The sequence below is a fragment of the Apodemus sylvaticus genome, chromosome 11, assembly GCF_947179515.1.
Source record: "Apodemus sylvaticus chromosome 11, mApoSyl1.1, whole genome shotgun sequence".
In the NCBI taxonomy this organism is placed as follows: domain Eukaryota; kingdom Metazoa; phylum Chordata; class Mammalia; order Rodentia; family Muridae; genus Apodemus; species Apodemus sylvaticus.
In genome coordinates this window covers 92,194,532-92,218,328 of record NC_067482.1, presented here as the reverse complement: position 1 = coordinate 92,218,328, position 23,797 = coordinate 92,194,532, and the positions used below count along the sequence as shown (strand labels likewise).

The 23,797-nt window shown below is 39.8% G+C and overlaps 1 protein-coding gene across 1 annotated transcript; it reads right to left on the bottom strand.

Moving 5' to 3' along the window:
* Positions 1-628: 628 nt before the first annotated feature.
* Positions 629-21,328, bottom strand: Cnrip1 (cannabinoid receptor interacting protein 1). The gene is made up of 3 exons (XM_052199261.1): positions 20,609-21,328; positions 18,211-18,361; positions 629-1,594 (listed from the first exon to the last, which is right to left on the bottom strand). Exons 1-3 carry the CDS (start codon positions 20,785-20,787, stop codon positions 1,430-1,432), a joined length of 495 nt encoding a protein of 164 aa, XP_052055221.1. The 5' UTR covers positions 20,788-21,328; the 3' UTR covers positions 629-1,429.
* Positions 21,329-23,797: the final 2,469 nt, after the last annotated feature.

Sequence of the window (23,797 nt, the reverse complement as noted above, 5' to 3'; positions counted from 1 at the left end):
GAAACAGAATCTGGCTATATGGCACAGGCTGCCTTGACCTTACAATACTCTTGTTATCCTTCCGTGTTCTGGGATTGCAGGTGTGGACCACCATGTTCTCTTACATGTAGAGAACATGTAGAGGCTTACAGGTAGAGAAAGGAAACAAAATCTCAAGATGAGTCTCCCCCAACATGGTAGATTTTTTTCATGTTCAAGTAAATTATAATATAGAAGGCAGAATATTATTTTTTAAAGAGGAAATTCCTTCCTCTTAGTGTGGAATCGTGTGGAGCACAGGCTTCGTGCCATGTTCCTTGAAGTGCCCTGCGAACAGGGCATGAAGTCTGACTCTTGGGGGCATACATGCCCTGCTCCAGTCTGAGGCCCTCCCGCTACTGCATCCAGTAGCTCACCAGTGGAGCAGTTGCCATAGAGTAAGGAACAAAGATGATGACAAACGTATGCTGAGTGCTTAGTAGATGCTTAGACTCTTGTCATTGTCGCAGGCCCGTTAGGAATGTCAGCTTTACACTAACATTTCTGTACACTGCCTTTATCTTTCAGCACAGAGGATTGAGGTCACTGTCTTAGAAAAGAGATTGACTCGCTAGACAGCTGCTGCACAATTCAGAGTTCAAGTCGGGGCTTGATTTTCAATGTCTTTATTAAGAAATATCAAAAGTTGATTACCATTCCATACACGGTTGTACAAAGTTCAAGTGACAGGGTATGTAGTGATGCCACCTTTGTTTGTTTAAAATCTGTGGTAGCTTCCCAAAGAGGTGAGCCATTCTTCCAATCCCACAGCGATGTCTTTTCCCTATTTCTACTAGACCACGGCAAAGTGCCTTGCTAATTGAAAGACTATTAACACATTATAAATACTTACATATTCATATTTTTATTCCTTTATGACCTCTCTATCTCTGCAAAAGCTGAGCTGTTGATAGGAAGCACAACATTTGGGTTCCGTTTACTGCAGATCGTCGTGTTACGTTTTCACAAAGCTGACTTTGTATGCTCACAAACATTGCATGCTACATGTTACAAGTCACACACAGGGGACTCCAGCACATAGTTATCTCACTTTAACGATGAACACAAAAGGGAGAAATTATTTGTCTTGGAAACAAAACACCATGGTCCTTCTGTGGAACTTTCTGGTGTAGGACAAACCTGCTACTACCACTGAGCTGCCGCCACACTGGCAGACAAGATAGATGCAGGAACACCAGCATACGAGAGCGGAAGGAGAACTTTCAGGGATGTGACATCACGCGTGATGTCATGGGTACTGCATCCGAGGGGAATCACACTGTCACAGTAATTGGGGGTTGGAGGTCAGTGGGAAACAGCCATGGTGTGGTGTGCCTTGGCTAAGGCTTGTGCTGGTTTGTCTAAATGTCGATTTCTGGAGATTGTCTTGCAACATCAGAAGGAGCCCTCTTCAGAGGAAGGACTCCTTGTTCACCCACATGAGGCTGCGCGTCTCGTTGGGCTTGCACTCATACTCAATGACAGAGAAGGGGCTCCCCCACTGGCAGTGGTCTCGCTTGTGGTAATTGTAGAATTTGACTTGCCACACTGTCTCGAAGGTCCCAATGTCTGTGAACTGAGGGAAGAGAGACATTCATAAAAATCGCATCCTGCCACAAGCAGTGGATGTCTGCTAAAATCAGCGACACAGCCCCCGGTAATCAGGATTCAAAAGCCATGTCTCTCTCGGTCTGCAAAGCTTACACACAGTCTTTTATAAACCACATTCCTATATTGTTGTTGGAGATATTTTTTCCAGATCTCTTTGGCATTGGACTCTTTCATGAAGTTTTCTTATTTTCCAAGTTTAGGTTTCTGAAAAAACCAACCTTAGACTTTCACAATTTCAGTGGCTTTTCTAAAATTCTCCTTGCCACAGAAAGGAACTGGAAATAGAAATGTCGGGAGCCTTCCTGGACTGGAACAGTCTTGAAATGGGTGGGACAGGGCATCAAATGTTACTTTAAAGACTGATGGTCTCTGGCCGTCTAGCTCTCTGACTATACTGAATGCTTGCTGATAACTTCTCAAAGATTCTAAAAACTTTCTTGCTTATTCTATGGTTAAAAAACGCTGGCTTCTTTCCTGTTTAATTCTGTGCTTCATTAAACATTATAACTCTCTGTGCTTTGTTTAACTCTTTATGCTTAAATAAACGCTAGGGAAACTTAACTCTTACTGCTCCGTGCTTCAGTAAACACTGAAAACTATTACTTGTGCTTTAGTAAGCACTAAAAACTTAACTCTTTTTATTACTTGTGCTTTAGTAAGTGCTAATATCTGGCAATTAACACAGGCTGTTTAGCAGCAGGGAATTGAGAGAAAGGATTTATTGCTGGTGCTCCTTTCTCTGGTGAATCACCTAGAAGTCTCTCTGGCTAAGCTGGTTAACTCTTTGTGAACCAGAGAGGGAGGAAAGGAAAAGAATTACGATGCTGTATACAGGCAAATGTGCACAGGAATAAACATTCAAACATTCATACATCCATACTCGGGCCGGGCCTGACCATCTGTCACAATCAACTTCACAAATATTCATGCATGCTTACATACATACACACATATGTACCCACAAACATATAGACGAACAGACATATACATTTGGATGGATGGGTGCGTGGATGGGGCAAAACCCCTCAAGCCAAACAATTCAACCAAGAACTTTATTTCTTTTCTTTAGTATTTTTATACCTTCTAAGACAAAAAGTTCTTTAGAAAATTACCCCAGCGACAAAATATTACATAAAATAGGAGTTACAGAAGGATGTTGATAATAACTTCAAAGCAGTGTTTCATTATAATATACTCATTAAAAGTCCAAAGGACCAGTTTTTACATGGTCTTGCTTTATCATACTGCACACCTGTGACTTTATCCTTGGACTGAAATGTTTTTCCTTGAACACAAAATTGTCCCAAGTCTATTTTTCTTTTTAGTGTGATTATGAAAACTCATTATATTTCTTATTATGCAGACTTTATTTACTATTCTGAGGAGTGGGCACATTCTATTCTTGATTCTAACTTTATTACATCTTCCTAGCATCTAAGACAATCCCTAAACATTTTCTTCCTAAAATTATTCGAATAAAATCACAAATTCTATAGAATCACTATCTATTTGTCTATATAGCATCACCACAAGATAGTACATCTTTGTAGGTCTGCAGAAATCTGCTCAAAAGGGTGGGTCAATACCTAGTGATTGTTATTTATTTAATAATGACAGGAAAGCATCTTAATAGCAGGAATCTTTTCTAAAATGGATTTCTCCTGGGCCTTGCCTCCTGGAACAAATCTGTCATAGACGTTAATCCGAGGCAGACCCATCTCGGAAAGATCATCTGCTCCTTTTCAGACGTTCCTAATGATGGCTCCTGACAGAGAAGAAATGGAATAACGTTGACTGGCCGTCTTTTAGGTTCTTTTTCAAAAGACAGTAACACAAGAAAATGTCGATATTCTGGGTCTAAATGTAAATAATTGTTCTTTTGTAAATTAGTCTCAGTTCAAGTGAGGACATTTGATTGAAGGTGACAACCACAAAAACTTCACTTCAAAGTATTGGATTTATAAAGATTATTGTCAGATATTGAGGGTGTGTAAACAAAAGTCTGTGCTCACGTCTCAAGTTTAGGTACTATTCATGTGTGTGTGTGTGTGTATGTGTGTCTATGCATGTAAGTATGTATGTATGTATGTATAACATTATACACTATACTATATATTATATATACACAGGAATAGCAATCTGTATTATTCAAACTGTTATTGCCTATTATGTACCTTGTACACATAAAAATTGTATACGGTGTGATTATTGCTTTTAAGATGTTTGCATCCCAACCAGGTATGATAGCTTACACTGAAAGCCTGCCATGGATTCAAGGCTAGCCCCAACTGCTGTGCGAATGAAAGTTAGAATTCCACTAGAGGGTTGGAAGATAGATTTAGTGAAAATGACTGCACAGAATTCTGAGCTGTAAGGATGGGTTTGTCTTGTAGCCAAAGACTGCACAGAATGCTCTAGAGGCCACTGGGCAGGTGCTCAAGTGGCCTGGGGTTTTCCTGACGATGACTGCCTACTGCAGCTATTTAGAGCATCTGGCATTAAACAACATTATGCCTGTGGTTATTTTCTTCTCTGACCCTCCTATGATGGGAAGGGGCAGGGAATGACTTGGCAGGAATCTCAGACTCTCCCAGAGCCAGGAGACACAGAGAGAAGGGCAGTGAGCAAAGCGAGCTTTTATGCTTTGCAGTGGATACAGGAGGAGGGTGATCGGGTGCTTCACAGAGAACGTCCCAAGGGGCTCAGCACTTTCACCATTGCCTCACCCACTAACTTGCTCCCAAAGCATGATCTGGGCTTTCCTCGGGGAACCGTGTCTGATGTGAAACACGGGATGATACCATTAGAGTCTACATACTTCCTGGGTATGAAAGGTGTATCTCTTCTTGTGGAATCATGGCCTAAAACCTTGTGAACTCATTTGTAGTAACTGAAAACCCTACATTCTTCACTCGATGGGAGGCAAGTTTTGGTATATGTGTAAAATGACATGTGACTGACCCATCAATAGGGTGTGTAGATTAAGGTAAAACAGGGCGGGATCTTAAGATAGCATATGCAAAACAATCTAGATTCTAGAGAATACATATCATATGATTCTAATTACCTTAAAAGTGTATGATAAAATAAAGGTTATACTGACAAAAAATATCTGTGGGTATCTAGCCTGAGATGGGAGAGTTTGATAGAAATGTACATGATACTGTATTTATTTATTATTTGTAGAGAGTGTCACATAGCTGATTGCTTTTTTTTGTAAAAAAAAAGATTTATTTGTTTATTTCATGTATGTAAATACACTGTCACTGTCTTCAGACATACCAGAAAAAGGTATTGGATCCCCATTACAGATGGTTGTGAGCCACCATGTGGTTGATGGGAATTGATCTCAGGATTTCTGGAAGAGCAGTCAGTGCTCTTAATCACTGAGCCACCTCTCCATCCCAGTTGATTGCTTTTAAAATCAGTATTCATTTGTAGTTAGCTGTAGAAATTGAGACCTTAATTAAGAGTTCTTTTGAAAGTCAGGTTAAAGGTAGAGTGAATGTGGGTCCAGAAGTCATGCTTCCTATAAGAACACGGTAACATTCAGAGCAGTGAAAAACTGAGCATGGAAATCCTCACTTAGAACGTGAACTACTATATAGCAATTTAAAATTTTCTAATTTTTTTATATTTCATGAATCAAGTACAGTACAATAGTGGGTATATGCCATTGGGCCAGGGGTGTAGCTCAGTGGTAGGGTAGTTGCTTAGAAAGCATGAAAGACTCTGGGCTGATCCTCAGTCAAAGCTAAAACCCAGGATAGTATTATTCCAATGTCAAACTTAATCCTGCTTGCTAATGTTGGAAGCTGATGGAATATATTTGTTTTCCTATGTGCCTATTTTTACTTTTAAAATGTAATGAGAAAAACGCCTAAACCCTACCAAGCTAAGAATTAGCATTTTAAACCAAATAGTGATATAAAATATGTGATAATTAAATAAAATATTACATCAATTGTTATGAATTTCTAAGACTATTAGGATAAAACCATAGTTCATTGAAAGAAAACTATGGGGGCAGAAAAGATGGCTCAGTGACTAAAGGTACTGGTTGTTCTTGTAGAGGACATGGGTTCAGTTCCCAGCACCCACATGTTGGCTCACAACCCTCTGTAACTGCAGTTCCAGGGAGTCGAGGCCCACTCTGGTCTCTTTGGCCTCCTGCATTAGGAAACACACAGTTACACATAAAATAATATCAGTAAGTGTTTAAATAATTAAAAAAGAAAGCTATGATTAACATTTGAAAAACATTCAAGCACAGTATTAGCATTTAAGCAACTACCAACTTTCACAGAGGTAGCAGTTATTTATCTAATTAATTAAAATTTCTTATTCTGGCCATTCACTATTAAGAAGGTATTATAGCGACGGTCTTGTCCTGGGATGATGGATTTGCACAGGCTGCATGGAGTAACTCGGGTTATTAATATGGATGTAGAGCATGCTTACAACACTCTTAACCAGAAAAAGATTAGAACAGTTAATACACATCAGCTCAACCATGTGGAATCTAAAGCTCATAAAAGCTGAGCCTCAATTTCTTTGTAATCAAAATTTCTGTCTTTTCATTTAGATTTTTCTATGATAAAGTGTTATTTTCAAAATGAAATGACTTATCCTATCAAGTCAAAACTTAAGATTGATGTGTTATAAATTCCATTAAGAATAGGTACATTCTGATGAAAATATCACAGCTTTGTTCAAAATAAGATAGCAGTGGTTTGTACAAGGGACAATTCTACTTAATAATTCACTTTTAAAGATGTGGTATTACCGCCTTTAATTGACAGGAAGTATTCCAAGTGTTAGGCAAAAGTAAATCATAAAATTTAACCCAAAGTTAGATTTTAAATTATGATGGTTAATTTATTTGGAGATACAGTATCACCATGTAGCTCCAGCTATCCGAAGCTTGTTGTGTAAATCAAGCTGGCCTTGACATCACAAAGATCTTCCTGTTTCTGCCTTTTGAGAGTGGACCCACTCACTGAATATCTGATCACTAAAGGTATTTTATACAGTACATATTTTAGTAGTAAAACATTCTATTATGAAAATATTTTTTAATAAAGCTAATTATTTGAGAGAAGCAGCAGCCTGAAGCTATGTTCCAGGTAAGGGAGGGAAAACAGTACTTTTCCTTGAAGTAAGAAAGGTCTTGATATAAAAGAACAAAACACAAACTTAAAAATAAATAGTATAACCAGCCAAAGTAAAAGGAAACATAGGGCATTATACTTAACCTGAAAAATTTAAGTTAGAAAAGTCTTTTTTTTAAAGTTTAATTTAGTTTATGTGTTTTGTCTACATGTATGTTTATGTATCATGTGTGTTCAGTGCTGACAGTGGCCAGAAGGGGGCGTCGGATCCCTTGGAACTGGAATTGTAGGCGGTGCTGGGGATAGAAGCCTGGGGACTCTGGAGCAGCAGCAAATGTTCTTAACCGCTGAGCTACCTCTCCAGCCTCTTAAAGCTTTAATCTAAGAATATTTAGTAATAATGTTCAGCGGCACAAGAGACCAAAATAGAAATACGCTGACTGCAGCAGTCAGCCAATACACGAGGTATTAGTTTAAATTCCTCATTTGGTTTTGTTTCTCTTGACTACTGCTGAAGTCCAAAGTCATGCTTGGTACACTGCTGTTAAATCCACATATACTCCCCTTCCCAGCTCTTAGATTTTTGTTTATTGTTTTAAAATACTTCCCACTGACTTTCAGAAGTTCCACTTCCAATCCTCTTACAATATAGCTCAGACTTTTTCTCATCTGTCTGAGAACAGAAACAACCACATACACTTGCTCCTCTGTCCTGGTCCATCTGTCTCTTATGAGAACAATAAGGACTTTAAAATCTAGTGTTTAGAAAATGTCTTTGAAATTAAACTTGTTTCTCTTGTTTTGTTAGTTTTTTGAGAATTCTGTACACTGTATTTTGACCATTCATTTCTTCCTCAACATCTTTGAGACCCATCTTCTTTCTCTACCCACACAAGAGGATCCAACTTGAGTCCTCTCTTTTATTTTTTTTAACCCAACAAGTACAGTTTGTGTTGCTCATACACAGCTGGATACGTGTCCACCAGAGCAAGGCTGACATATCAGGGGCCAGGACTTTAAAAGGATTGGTTCTCCCTTTGTCAGAAGCTATTAATTGCCAGTAAGTCTTCGGCTAATGATGGGACTTCGTGATCTCTCTCCCTCCCCCTTCCCTCCCTCCCCACTTTCTCTCTTTCTCTTTATATGCCTGTCATGAATGTGGGTACCCATGTGGCCACAGAAGGGAGTTGGCTCCTCTGAAGTTAGACTTACAGGAGCTCAGTGTGAGTGCTTTGAACCAAACTTGATTCATGAAACAGTTCTTAAAATATTTATCTTCTTCATTATGACTTCACTAATATCAACAGCTACAAGGAAGAACTTTGACAATGCAGTGTTGATTCTATCCTCATCAAACTAGAAATAGAAAGCTTTTTAAACTTATTAAGGGGCACTGATAAAAAGTCTGTAGCAAATGTCGTCCTAAATGGTGAGAGAGTGAGTTTTTTGCCCACGAGATTAGAAACCAAAGCTATAAACTCCTACCTCCACAATCCAGCACTGAACTGATTGTACTGGAAGTTCTAGTAAATGCCTAGAAACAACAACAACAACATCAACAATAATAGCTAGTGTGGTGTGAAGTGTGGTGTTTCTGTTCTCAGATGAAAATTTTATCTGCAAAAAAATGCTAAGCAATTCAACACAAAAGCTACTAGGATGAATGAATTTGGTAGATGTACAAGACACAAACTTCTTAGTGTTTTATAGCTGAGTTTTTACATTGATATATTTTTACTAATAGTAAAAGTAAAATTATAGTCCTATACTTATGGGAGACTTAAGTTTTTCTCTAATGAGTTGACCACTTCCATTATTAAGCCCACTTTTCCATCCATTGTTATATCTTTTTATTATTCTTTATTATTGGTGGCTGAATTTTTTTTTTGTATGTGAATGTGACAGCTCTTGCCAAAGATTAGACCAAATCGCATAAAAAACAAGTTTTATGCCAGGTAGTGGTGGCACATGCCTTTAATCCCAGCACTTGCGGAGGCAGAGGCAGGTGGATTTCTGAGTTCAAGGCCAGCCTGGTCTACAGAGTTCCAGGACAGTCAGGGATATACAGAGAAACCCTGTCTAAAAAAAAAACAAACAACAACAACAACAACAAAAAATCCAAAAAAAAAAAAAAAAAAGAAAAAAAAAGAAACAAGTTTAATACCTGTTTATAATCACAATAAAAGATGATTTATATTACTTGTGCACATGTAGGGTCATCTTTCTTCACCACATATTAGCCTCATAACTACATCATATCTTCTCTGCCTTATTCCTCCAAATTGCTACAAAGGCCAACATAGAGGCATTAGGAAGATTCATGGAGACAGAATCTCCATTTCCTTGCTCCCTTAGGAAGGGCTTAATAAGAGAGACCCCAGCAGAAGAACCCATGAGCCTGAGATGCTTAGTGTGGTGGGTGGAATGAGAGTGGCCTCCACAGGTTTATGTTTGAATACTTGGTCCCCAGTTGATAGAACTTTTGGGAACAGTTAGGAGGTGTGGCCTTGTTAGAGGAGGAGTGACCTTGTTGGAGGAAGTATGTCATTAAAAAATAACCAAGACACAAAGTGAGACATTGATGATTTTTATTTTCCCAATGCCACAGATATTCCATTAAGTCATTGACTTGAGATTGCTCAGATTTAGTACTGTAATTGTTTACCTTAGGGTTGCCTCTATTGTGTCCTATAGAGTTGGGCCTGCTGTGCTTTAATTTTCACTAAATCTTAGGGATTTGAAAAGTTTGTTCTTCAATTATTCCCTGTCACAATTATCAACAGTATGTAGTCATGTTTCTGTGAATTTATGTACTTTTTATAGCTTCTGTTATTTTTGATATATAGCTTTATTCCATTGTGGTCAAATAAGATATAGGATGTAATTTAAATTCTCCTAACATGTGGTCAATCTAGAACAAAACTCCATAGGCTGCTGAAAAGCATGTGTGTCCTTGATTGTTTAGGTGGAGTGTTCTGTAAATGTCTTTAGGCACATTTGATTTATGATGATTTATGATGTAAGTTAACTCCAATCTATCTAATTTCTAATCTAGGAGATATGTCTGTCGGTGAGAACAGGTCTTGAAGTCACCCACTGCCACTGTACTGAGGCTAATCTGTGATTTTTACATCTAGTAGTGTCGTAGTCAGGGTTTCTATTCCCGCTCAAACATCATGACCAAAAGCAAGTTGGGGAGGAAAGGGTTTATTGAGCTTACACTTCCGCATTGCTGTTCATCACAAAAGGAAGTCAGGACTGGAACTCAAGCAGGTCAGGAAGCAGGAGCTGATGCAGAGGCCATGGAGAGATGTTTCTTACTGGCTTGCTTCCCCTGACTTGCTCAGCCTGTTCTCTTATAGAACTCAAGAACACCAGCCTAAAGGTGGTACCACCCACAAGGGGCCCTCCCCACTTGATCACTAATTGAGAAAATGCCCCACAGCTGGATCTCATGGAGGCACTTCCCCAACTGAAGCTCCTTTCTCTGTGATAACTCCAGCCTGTGTCAAGTTGACACACAAAACCAGTCAGTACAAGTAGTATTTATTTTATTAAGTTGGGTGCGCCTGTATTTGTTAAGTATGTTTTAAAACTGAAATACCCATTAGCACATTGCTCTCTTAACGAGTATAAAGTGACCCTTGTCATTTGTTTTTGACTTGCTCTATCATGAAGTCTGTTTTATTATTAGATATGTAAACAAACACGACTACTTTGATTATCTTTGTCTGGAACACCTTTTTATACTTTTACTCTTAGGTGGTGTCTATCATTGATAGTGAGGGGTATTATTTTTGGAGGCAGCAAAATGATGGGTCTTAGTTACTGTTTCAATTTGCTGTTCCATACCTTCTTATCAGGGAATGGAAAACTGTTAATATTCAGTCATTGCTAAAAGATATGTATTATTAATTGCTGTTGTTTTATTGACCAGTGGTACTTTCCCACATTTTTTTTTTTGATTAAGTGTCCTATTGTTTATTTATTCCCTGTGTCCTCTTTAGTGGTTGTCTTAGGTTTTCTATTTCTGTGAAGACACACCATGACCACGGCAACTTTTACAAAGGAGAGCATTTAACTGGGGCTAGGCTACAGTTCAGAGCTTTAGTCTAGTATCATCATGGCCACTAGCCAGGGCAGCATACAGGTGGACACGATGCTGGTGAGGTAGCTGAGACTTCTACATCGGGGTCAGCAGACAGCAGGAAGAGAGGGTAAACTTTTGAAACCTCAAAGCTCACAGCCTGTGACACATTTACTCCAACAAGGTCACACCTCTCTAATTGTGCCACTCCCTAAGAGTCTATGGGGACATTTCCATTCAACTCCCACAATGTGTTTATTCTTCTCAGAATGAAGTGTTTCTTGTATTGTCCTTTGCAGAGCTAGCTTAATGACCATAGATTCCTTCAATCAGTTTTTATCACTCAAAGTTTTTTAATTTTTTCTTTAACTTTAATAGATACCTTTTTGCTAGGTGTTGCTAAGTTGATATTTGTGATCCTCAGAACTCGAAAGAGATCTTTGCAGATACTTCTCACTTTAAAAGTTCCTTGAATAGTCATCTGTCATTCTGATGAGTCTGTCTTTATAAGAGACCATTTTCTTTTTCAGCCTCCAATGGTTCTTCTTTGTTCTTGTGTTTTGAATGTTTTAACTATAAAGCTATGGGAATTTCATTCCTGGTTCTATCCAATTTGTGTTCTGTTGGCCTCTTGTACTTGGAGGAAGATCTCTAACTCTAGTTTGTAAACTTTTCTTTTCTGCTTCTACTGGAAACATTATCCATGCCTTTTGTATTCTTCTATGCACACAATCTTAAGGCTACATCTTTTGTGGTGTTCCATATCTCTCCTATATTCAATAAATATATTTTGACAATTCATTATTGACTGTAATGAGTGATTTGGTCCCTCTACTTTGTTTTCAAGCCTTGATCTTTGTCTTCTAAACAATCAATTATGTTGGTGGGGTTTTTTCATTTTTATTTTTTTGGATTATAAAGATTTTTCATTTTCAGGATCATTTCAGCTCACTTTCCTTCTTTTAAAAATCCTTCCCTTTTCTTTCTAATTTTCCTTTCTGAATTCTATTTCCTGCCTTGTGTTGATTTCCATATTTCATTTAGCTTATTCCTGTTCTCTTATAAGATACTCATGTTTTTTTTATTATTATTTTTTAACCTGTTTGAACATCGTTATAACCACTGTTTCAAGTTTTTTTTTTTTTTCCTGGAAACTCTTTCCAGTTGTTCTCATTGGGGTTCGTTATTATGTGATTAATAAGTTTTGAAGGAGACATGTTTGTTTTTCATTTTTTTAAATTTGTGTGTGTGTGTGTGTGTGTTGGAAAATATGCACCCTAGGCTAATAGTTGTGTCATTCTTTTCTTTAAAAAAAGATTTATCTTTATTTTAATTAATGTGCATGAGTGTGTGTGCCTGTGTTTTTTTTTTTTTTAATATATTTGTGCAGGTAAATGTGCAAAAGCTAGAAGGAAGCACTTAATCTCCCTGAAATGGAGACTCAGGTAGTTGCCTGCTCGAGGCAGGTGTTAGGAATCAAACCCAGGTCCTCTGGAATGGGAGCAAGAATTCTTAGTAGCTATCTCTCCAGTGAACCCTTTTGTTCGAGTCACCTTTCTTCTTTCAGTGGAAACTCCTATAATGTTCAGAAGGTGGTTAAGTCTGTGTGCGGTTGGGATAATTCACCATTATGTGGCTGGCATTGAGGGCTGCAGGTCCGGTCTCTCTTTTTCTTCTGAGTGTTAACTAGTCTTGGTGCATAGGTGACTGCAAGCAGAGGAAGCCATGGTCCCACAACTGGTACAGGGAGCTGTGTGGTGTGGGTTGGGCTCCTAGAGAAAACTTGCTGGGTGGTGTATGTGAATGCTGGGCACATAGGATGAGGCTCCCACTTGGCTCACGCAGACCTAAGCATGGGAATGTGAGTTCCTTACTTAGTGCAATGTTACAAAAATAAATGCTGATGGACTTAAAAGATTTGTTTTGCCCTTATGCAACAAGGTTGTTTTGATATACCAGCCTCATCTCTAGATTGGTCCTCTAAATTAAAAGTCAACAAAGAAACACCAGACTTAAACTATACTATAGAGAAAATTGACTTAGCAGATATCTATAGACTAAGCCATTTATTATAAACATATTTTTCTCAGTAGCCCATGATACCTTCTTTAAAATAGATCACATTCTAGGCAACAAATCATGATTTAGCAATCAAGATAACCCCTTGTACCTTATTAGATTGTAGTGCCATAAACTAGAAATCAATAGAAAAAAACTAGAGAAAGTACAGAAACACACTGAGATTAAGCAATACATACTTGAAGTACTTGTACTTGTGAGTGGTTGAATAAATCAGGGGTGACATTTAAAATTCCTTAAATCAGGTTGCTGAAATGGTTCAATGGATAAAGGCACTTGATCCCAACCTTGACACCCAGAATTCAATCCCTGGGATGCACATGATGGAAAGAGAAAAACTCCCACAGAGCTGTTCTCTGGTAGATATGGAGACATGCATGATGTGGCAAACCCCAGCATTTAAACAAACAAACAAATAAATAATCTATGGCCCTGATAGCTAGCCTTGTTAGCCAAATGACCACTGTTACAAGCAGGAAGACATGAGTTTGGATTGCAATCATCTATGCAAAGGTTGGAAATGCTCACACACATCTGTTACCCCAGAGCCTGGGGATGGGTGGAGAGACAGGTGGATCCTTGGAATCCAGTTTAGTCAGTTTAGTCAGTCAGTAAGTGCTCTAACAAGACTGACAGACACTTTCAAAAGTTAAGATAGAGAGTGATAATGGAAGATATCTTATTTTCTGGCCTCCATATGCATAAACACACATGCACACATGAATATTCACACACAAATATGCATTTGCATATATTGATATTCACAGTAAGGAGTATATATATGTATATATACATATATGTGTGTGTATTTGTACATACACATACACCACATTAATAATCAAAGAAAAAGAGGTTACCAACCTGAGAGTAGGGGGGCATAGGAAGGGTTTGAGAGAAGATATCTGGGGAGGGATACAGCGAGAAAAAAGTGGGGAGAACGTGATGTGCTGCACTTTCCTTTTCTTTTCTTTTTTTTTTTTTTTGGTTTTTTGGATTTTTTGGATTTGGTTTTTTCGAGACAGGGTTTCTCTGTGTAGCCTTGGCTGTCCTGGAACTCACTCTGTAGACCAGGCTGGCCTCAAACTCAGAAATCTGCCTGCCTCTGCCTCCCAGAGTGCTGGGATTACAGGCGTCCACCACTGCCCAGCGTGTGATGCACTTTCAATTAAAATACATTACTTTTCTTTCAATGAAAGGAAGTTGAATAGAGTCTCAGAGGCTTAGCAGGTGACATGAAGCTTTCTTACATCTATGTACTTGGAACCTTTCAAGAAAATGAGAGCTGAAGGAGTGCTATGAAAAATTTTGCCAATGAAATTGACAACGTAGTTGAAATAGATTACCTCAAATGCAAAAACAAAACAAAATAACCCTGGGAAATAAACAGTCCATATTAAGGAATTTTAATTTGTAGTTAAAAGCCTTCTGTGAGAAATAAAGGATATGACTTTAGAAGAAAAAGTATTAGCAAAATAAAGTTAATAGTACTTCAAATTTTGGTAAAAGGTTTACAAATTCAATAAATTCATTGAGTTCCAATAAGAACCAATACAACGAAAAATACACTTAGGTGCACTACAGCCAAACTATTTAAGACCAGACTATATGATATACAAAGGCATCATTTTACTTTGTATTATACCTCAATTATATTATTTCAAGGCAAACAGAGGAAGAAAGCACAGGCCCAGAAGCATGTGAAAATGAAGGTGGGATTTTGAAAAGGTCATTAAGGGCAATAAATATCTACTTATACTGACCAGGAAAAACCCAGACATTTTGAATATCAAGAGCAAAATATTCGATCTTGTTAGAATTCCTAAGGTTAGCTAATCCTATCCTGAGGTGCTGGAAAGATGACTGAACAGTTAAGAGCAAGTTTTTGCTTCTCCAGGAGACCTGACTATGGTTCCCAGATTCCATATTCAGCTCACAGTTGTTTGTAACTCTAGCTCCACAGCATCTGACACCTCTGGCCTCCTTGGGAACTGAACCCCCCTACCCTGCACCCCTCACAGACAATGAAAAGAAACAAATAAAATATGAAAATAAAAATTATCGTGAACTGTTTTATTGAAGCAAATAAGACAACTTAAATAAAATTAATTACTTCAAAGGCAGAGTCTGTAAATGTGACTAGCCCGATAAAACTGAATTTTAATGGAAAGCTTTTGAATGAATTCTACCCAATATATTATCAGATCTGTAAGGACTTTTCCAGAGATGTGTGATGTGAGCTCTTCCCAAACCATTTCGTGCAGTTAGCACTCTCCTGATAGTGAGACCAGGCAAGTACATTCCAAGGAAAGATAATCACTTCCAGAAAAGTATAGAAAAATCATCACTAAGGTATTAACACACAAAGTCTAGCTACTTATATAGAAAACATACCATAATCAGTTACTACTTACCCTGGAATTCAAGACTATTTTAACATTGAACAAAAGTTATGTAATATATTACGAACAAAACAAAAATGAAAGCCTCTAATGATAAACTCTGAAAACACACAAATATTTTTGAAAAAATTCTGTAGCATCGTAATGAAGATGCTCACTAAAGCAGAAGGGAATCTTGAACCACACCTAAGTCTGTATAGAGAGCTATATAACTATAATACTGCTAAAAAAAATTGAACTCTTGGGACCCAGCTGCTCAGGTGCAGACCAGTCCATTCAGAAGGACAGATGAGTTGAGCCCCTGCCAGCTGAACTGCCCCACTCCCTAGACTCCATTACACAAGACTGTTCTTCGACTCTCCTACCTCTACATTACTGTCTGCCCCATGCGTGGACCCCGCCCCAAATTCTAGACCTCTCCAGCTACTCAGGAGCAGGCCACACCAGTCAGAAGAACAGAGACTCCCGTGTTGCATGAAAGACCAAGCAAGTTGCCAGAAGTCAAGCCCCAAACCTGGTCAGAGACTCTTGTGGTTCAGAGGTCCAGCAGGCTGCCAGGAATGTGGGTCATAAAGCCCAAAAGACCAGAGAGGAAACAAGTGAAGGAACAAAACATACATCCAACAAAAACAACCTCAGAAGTTAGCACTTAGATTTACAATCATCCCAAACCCACATAAGAACACAATCAACAACATTCAGGGTAATATGGCACCATCAGAGCCCAGGTATCCTATGACAGCAAGACCTGATTATTAAATGCAGTTGAAGTTCAATAAATGACCTTAAAGCTACCTTTATGAAGATGATAGAGGAGATTCTTTAAAAGAAATGAAAAAAAAAACCCTTAAATCAAGGAAAAGGCAAACAAAAAATTGGAGGAAACCAATACATTCCTTAAAGAATGCCAGGAAACCTAAGAAAAGCAAAAGCAAAACAAACCAACCAACCAACAAAACAATCAAATAAAATAGGTAAAGAAATCTGATTAAGTCCTGAAAATTGAAATAGAAGCAATGAAGAAAACACAAACTGAGGGAATTCTGGAAGTATAAAATCTAGCTAAGTGAACAGGAATTAGAGATGCAAGCATCACTAACCGTATACAAGAGAGAAAAGAAAGAATCATAGGGTTGAAGATATGATAGAATAAATACATTCACCAGTCAAAAACAAATGTTAAAGCTAAAATGTTCCTGAGACAAAACATCTAGGAGATTTGGAATACAGAGAAAAATACTAAACCTCAAAAAATAGGGTTAGAAGAAGATTCCCAACTCAAAGGACAAGAAAATATTTTCAACAAAATCATAGAAGAAAAGTTCTCTAACCTAAAGAAAGAGATGCCTATAAATGTACAAGAAGCATACAGAGCACCAAATAAATTAGACCAGGAAAAAGTCCCCTCCATATAATAATCAAAACACCAAATGTACAGAACAAAGAATATTAAAAGCTGCAATAAAAAGATCAAGTAGCATATAAAGTAGACCTATTAGAGTTACACCTGACTTCTCAACAGAGACTCTACAAGATCACAGATGCCAACCCAAACCACTATACCCAGCAAAACTTTCAATTACCATAGATAGAGAAAATAAGAAATTCCATGACAAAACCAAATTTAAAGAATATCTATCCGCAAATCCACCCTTACAGAAGATGCTAGAAGGAAAACTCCAGACCAAGGAGGTTAACCACACCCAAGGAAACACAGAAAATAAATAATTACACACCAGAAAGGCCAAAGAAGGAAAGCATACACATGCGCGCGCGCACACACACACACCACACACACACACACACACACACACACACACACACACACACACACTACCACCACCAACATCAAAACAACAGTAATTAATAATCATTGATCATTAATATCTCTCAATATGAATGGACTCAATTTCCCCAATAAAAAGGTACAAACTAAGAGAATGGATGCATTATTTTGCTGCATTCAAGAAACACACTTCAACATCACAGATAGACATTACCTCAGAATAAAGAGCTGGAATAAGGTTTTCCAAGCAAATGGACCCAAGAAGCAAGCTGGTGTAGCCATTCTAATATCTAATAAAATAGACTTTCTACTGAAATTAATCAAAAGAGATGGGGAAGTACAGTTTATATTCATCAAAGGAATAATCCACCAGGATGATGCCTCACTTCTGAACATTTTTGTCCCAATTGCAAGGACACCCACATATGGAAATATTTAAACAATAATCATAATCCATAGATTGTTTAAAGTGTATGGGAGGGCATGCCTGCATTATACTGTACTATTATATATAAGGGATGATATCTGTGGATTCTGCTGTCTGTGAGTGGCCTTGGAATCAGTCCCCATGGACACAGAGGGGATGACTGAAGTCCATATGGTTAGAGTAAGATGTTCATGGCCTGCAATGGGCAGTCACGTTTTGGCTTCTCAAGTGAGAGTGCATTAAGAAGCAAATTGTCATTTAGAGAACTTTCTTCACAACAAAGAACTGGGGGCCATGTAGAATCACAATCTTTTTAAAGACTAGATTATTTAAAAAGTCGTTGTGTAGAACCCAACAGAGAAAATGGCAATGTAGCTGTTATTTCTTCCAGAACCGTTTATCTGGCATCGTTAATGTCTGGAAGGTCAGTCTTTCATGCAAAAGAGCATCTCTCTCTCTCTCTCTCTCTCTCTCTCTCTCTCTCTCTCTCTCTCTCTCTCTCTTCTCTCTCTCTCTCTCTTTCTCTCTCTCTCTCTTCTCTCTCCATAGGTCCATGTGGGAACTGAACCCTATTTCCATAGTAACTGGCTCCAGCACATCTTTTTTTTATTCTTAAAGAAGTAGTGATTTTTTCCCCCTGCAGTTTCTCTTTGTCCTGAAACCATATCCCCACACCCCCAGCTTTGACTTACAGGCATGGTGATCTGGATGGGTTGTCGCTCTCCACTTTTGGTTGGGGCTACACCTTCTGTGTCATAGATGCCGGTGTAGACAACTCTGTCCCCATCGGGCTCTTTACACTTCAGCTCCAGTGGGACAAGGACACCCCCAATGGAAATGTTCCTGCAATAGACTTGAGTTGAGCATAGGCAATAGCAATCATCTTAGGCATCCTGTTCTATTCTGAATCAAAATCCTGGAGAGGAAACCTACAGGGTTGGCTAAAGAAGACATGCAGAAACTTCAGAAAGTTCAGGAGGTGACAGTTGTCGAGCTAAACAATAATATGACCAACCACTTCCTCTCCTTAGAGAAACTTCAGTATTCTCATGTATATGATCTCATTGAAATCATCTATGGAATTAAAATTCCACCTATGCCCAGCCCTACCCCAGCCTTTAGAGACCAGGATCCCATTGGGCTGAGATATAATTTGGCACTAATGCATATAGGTGGAAGTTTCAAAAAACAGTTTTTAATGCTTTTTAATTTTTGTTCCAACAATTGAAGGTTTTCCATCAGCTTTACTGCATTCCAGAAATGCTCAGTGGTGTCATCCCTTCATATGAGGATAAATGTTCTTGAGCAAAGACCAAGTATCAACTGAACGTGCTCATCAGAATATAAACATTAAAGTTTCATCCTGGAAATATCGAACTAGAAACTCTGTTGAGCCCAAATTGACTATAGTTTAGCATGCTCTTTAGCAAAATTTGATAGAACCTCAATTTGGGAGTCACTATCCTTACCACAACTTAAATGTAATTAGAGAAAAGCTTACCAGCACTAAATCTACCTTAAGATTAGCTTCAGATATAGAAAATTACTCCCAAAGAAAGGGAAAATAACATGTGTAAATTATTTTTACATTTGACAGGGCATAAGAGAGGGGAAAAGCCTGGACACAAGTTTGGGGACAACTAGGGACTGTGAGGAAAATGGGTACAGGGAGCTGGGAGGTGGAGGTTTGGGGGGGGGGCACTAGAAACCGTCCAAGTGTGGCTACAGATAGATCTCTGTGGGTAGGGGCCTAAAGGAAATGAGTTTGCTTAATTAAAACTACAATGTGTGATTGTTTCAAAGCTTCTTCTTCCCTCAGCATATGTCAGGGATCACAAATGTTGTTGTACTTTCTTAAAAACCAGACGTCACACAGTGCTTGTGTGAAAGGTGACCAGAAGAGGACCCTACCACAGTTAGTGTCAACTGTCAGCTTGACAACATGTAGAATCACCTGGGAAGAGATTCTCAATGAAAATGGTCTCCCCGGTTTGGCCTGTGGTCATATCTGAGTGGGATCTTTTAGGCTGTGTTTAACCATGGTTGGAAAGTCCGTCTGAAAGTGGGCTGGGCTCTGGACAGAATGGAAAGGAGGGAGCCATGGGCTCTGACAAGCATGCATGCCCCAGTTCACTGCTCTCTGCTGTTGACTCCGAATGTAATATGACAAGCGGCTTCAAGTGGCAGCCGCCTCGACTTCTTCACACGATGGACTGTAACATCGAATCTGAGGCAAACAAAACCTTGCTTCGATAACTTGATTTTGTCAGGGTCTTTTATCACAGCCACAGGAAAAGAAGCTAACACCCATAGGTGATTTCTTTTCTAACTGCTACCATGCTGTTTTACAGTCCTCTTGTGAAGATACTGTTAACCACCACAGAGATCAGCACGAGGCTGACCAGGCTGACCAAAAAAAATTCAGCCAGGAAGGAAAGAAAAGGCACAGTTTATGAAAGACCATAAAGGTGGGCCCAGCGCAGGCAGTGCCCTCTAATTTGTGCCTGACGCCTCAGCTGACATTAATCCTGGAAAGGAGAACTGGAGAACATTCTTCAGGGAACCCAGTGACCATCTGTCCACTAGATTACTCATTCCTCAGCCTTTTTCCCCTTCCGTAATGTCAGCAGAAGCAGGAGAGATTGCAGGATCCAGGAGAGGAGAGACGGGCTTGTGGTTGCTGAAATATCCCATGTCTTCCTACCATCTGCCCCACCCTGTCTACCTGTGGTTCTCTGTTGTAGGTAGACTGAAGAGAGATTTACAAGAAATCAAAACAAAGCAAACCCCAAAATATAACAACAGCGACAAAAACCCCCAAACCCTGGATTCTTGTCCCAGATTTAAAGGGACTTACTGAAATGGGCAGAAAGAATCAGGAATGTAAGACTGCAAGCACAAGGTGTGGGGAGGGCCAAGGGGAGGTAGCTTAGGGGCAGGGCGTCACCTCTTGCCCTCACCCCAGGCTCTGCTGAGCACACTAGAGATGCAAAGGGCCCAGTGGAGGCTAGGGATGTCCTGGAGCCTCCATGCTCCTCCCATACCCGGGACCTTATTGCCATGCCACCACCCGGCACGCCCCACACTCACTCGACCTGTAGTGTGGTGGGCTTAATCTTCACCTCCACCTTGTAGGAGGAGCCGGTGAGCAGCTTGATTGTGCGGTTCTGGCCGAAGCGCTGCCCGTCCACCTTGAAGAAAACAGGGCCGTCGTTGGGTTGGATGCGCAGCGCGATGGAAAGGCGCACGAGCCCGGGTAGGTCCCCCATAGCTGGTAGGGGGTCTGGCAACCGAGACCGGAGTGGTGGACAGTGGAGGCTGCAGGGAGCTGCTGCGGCGCGATGGGCGGAGGCGACAAGCAGGGAGGAGGAGAGAGCCGATGGATGCAGGCCACAGCTAGGAGCTGTCGCCTCGGTCCAGCCCAGATTTTGAGAAGCAGCTGGCAAGGCTGTGGCCCTCCACCACACTCAGACAAGGAACGGGCCCCAGAGACAGCACCGAGGCAGCAGACTGCCCCATCCCCCGCTCCCCACGCAGTCCTGCACGCACGCGAGGGCTCGCAGTGACTGGACTGGCAGGCTGCCCGGCAAATCAGCACTGCTGGGGGCTAGAGAGTTAATCTTGTTTACGCACCACAATCCCCTTCAGCAGGACTGACGTTTAGGCTCCTCCTAGAACGGCACCGGATACGAGGAGGATGGGGCGGAGAGGCACTTGGGGCCAAGATTAATTGCAACAACAAGGAGCGGAGACCCCAGAGTCTAGGCACTAAGAGATGTGGATTCACTTTCTAGAGGATTTGAGCTGCAGTTTGGTGTAAAGTGGCTGAGGGGAAGAGGAAGCAAGAGGCGGGAAACGGGTAGGAAACTGCTGGCTAGTGGTTTAAATTTCAGGAAATGAGTGCATCCTACTGAGAGCTTAGGGCAAATGGCCGGGAAGGCCGAGATCATCTCATGTGGAGTGGAAATTACACTAGATTAGGTGGGGATAGAAAGGCAGATGCGGTTAGGAAGAAAGGGGAGCGGAGACAGGCTGAGAGAGTCCTATATTTTCATATTCATTATACATAACTTGACTCAGAATTGATACTATAATCAATCATATATATTTGCACAAATCTGGAAGGGCGAGTCGAACCAACTCTGTAAAAGGTAAGGTAGTATGGCAAGTTAGGTGTAGCTCGTGACAACGTCCAAGAAGAAGCATGAGTCAAAGAACTACCGCAGAACACTTCATATGACAGTGCAGAGTCTGCGCTTGTACGCTAGATATGATTTTGAAAGGCTTTCTCATAGATGTTGGTTGACAGCTGAAGATTCCAAGCTGCAAAGTGAGACTAGGTGCATGGAGATGGGTTCCTAATGGAGAAAAGTGAGCTCCTTCTTCAGCACCACACAGGTGGATAGTACCATAGGCTCCACCTCAAACCTGGGAAATGCAGGACACAATTGATGTAACCCATTGGAACAGATCCGGTTGTTTGCAACTTTGTACTCATACAGGTTAGACTCCTTTTCTTTAGAGTTAATAAGCTATATATGTATATAAAAATGATTCTGAGGTATTGGTGTTTATTGTAACTGTGTTAGCAAAAACCTGAATGGACTGCCAATCTGTAAACAATGGTAGAAAAAAGACCCAGCAACATAAAAAAGGGTTGAATTAATTCTCACATATGGATACTACAGTTACTATACAACTATTTTAAAGATGTATCACATGTTACATTGTCTAACCCAGGCTCAGACTTAATTACAAGTGGGTGGGTGAGGAACAGTGGAGACGTGGGATTTGAAACACAAGGGTGGGATTTTTCTCTATTTTACTTATTACTACATCTTCAACATGCACAAAACAGTACCTGGAACATCACACATGGTCCCAAAATGTTGAGAGACTTGAATTATTGCCATGTTTTAACTATGGTCATATGTGAATTCTTCCACATCTAAAAGTATTTAGATTCATAATGATTTACCTATGATGAGTCAAAGAGATGCAAACCTAATTGTAAATAATATCTATATAATTTTATCATTTATTTTGAAGCTTGGGAGCAACATGTGCTTCAAAGAAAAGCCCTAGGGAAGATTAGCTATAATCTTGAGGAAGATGGAGAAGAGAAAGAGAAAATCCATGCTGTTTGAGTTAAGATCCTGGGAGATCAGCCACATGGTAGACAAGAAAGAGAAAAAGCCTAAAGTACCGGAGAAAGCATAAGTAGGCTCTGAAGAGCATCCAAAAGAGAAAGAAGAGAGGAGGAAAAGTTATGCTTTTTGTAGAAAGGTAAAAAGGCCCAACAGAGTTTTGTGGTGGCTGTTGAGCAACTCTACAGAGGATGGAACCAGGAAGGAAAAGCAGATTGCCCTACTAAAGAAATAGTTATTCTTCCTCTCTTTAGCACATTTCATGTGGACCTTCCTAAGAGGCGATCTCTTAGCTAGACCCTTGACCTGTCCAACTAGATTAACTCTTAAGGGAGGAGACAACTGCAAGTATCTACCTGGAGCTAGATCCCATTCTTTACTGCATCATTTCCCCTCTGAGGCAGTAACTCTAAGCTCAGTTAGGAGGTATGGCGACAGCTGGGTATGATATACAACTCATTCTCACCCAAGAATCTAGAGATTCCCTTCCAAAGCTGATCACCACAAGGGATCTACATTTGCCGGACTGTCCTTGTCCTCATCCTTGATTTTACCAGTAAGTAGGCAGGGGTGCTCTTTTAGGAAGAGATAAGAAACCAGAAATCTGCTTTTCCTAGCCAGAAACACAAGAACATCCCTGGAACTGCTGATTTTAGGGAGTCCTTTCCCTAAGGAAAGTTAAATATTTTTTATCATCCCTTCTCCTTATTCCCTGCCCCATCTGAAGAGGAAATCCTAACTACTATCTAGGGAACTGGGAAGTCAATCTTTCTTTGGCTTCTTAGAGTTGGGTGGGACCACTGGATGTGGGAGTTGAGATATTACAGCAGTGAAGCTTTCTAAGGGACATAATATAATATATAATATAATAAATATATAGATAGTTCCATTGGTATAAGATCCAGGTGTATTAGGAAAACAAATCCCTGACTAGATGTCTTGAAAGACCCATGTGATGGAGAAGCATAGGCAAGAATTATTAGCATTGCAAGCCTTAGGCTAAGAACCAGGAGGAGCCAGAGCAAAGGAGAGTTTAGACTGTTTCCTGCCTTTGAGGTTTAGCTGACTTGCCTCAAGATCTCTTTCATGTCAAACTGCTCTACAAAAAGTTGTAATGCTCTTTACTCATTTT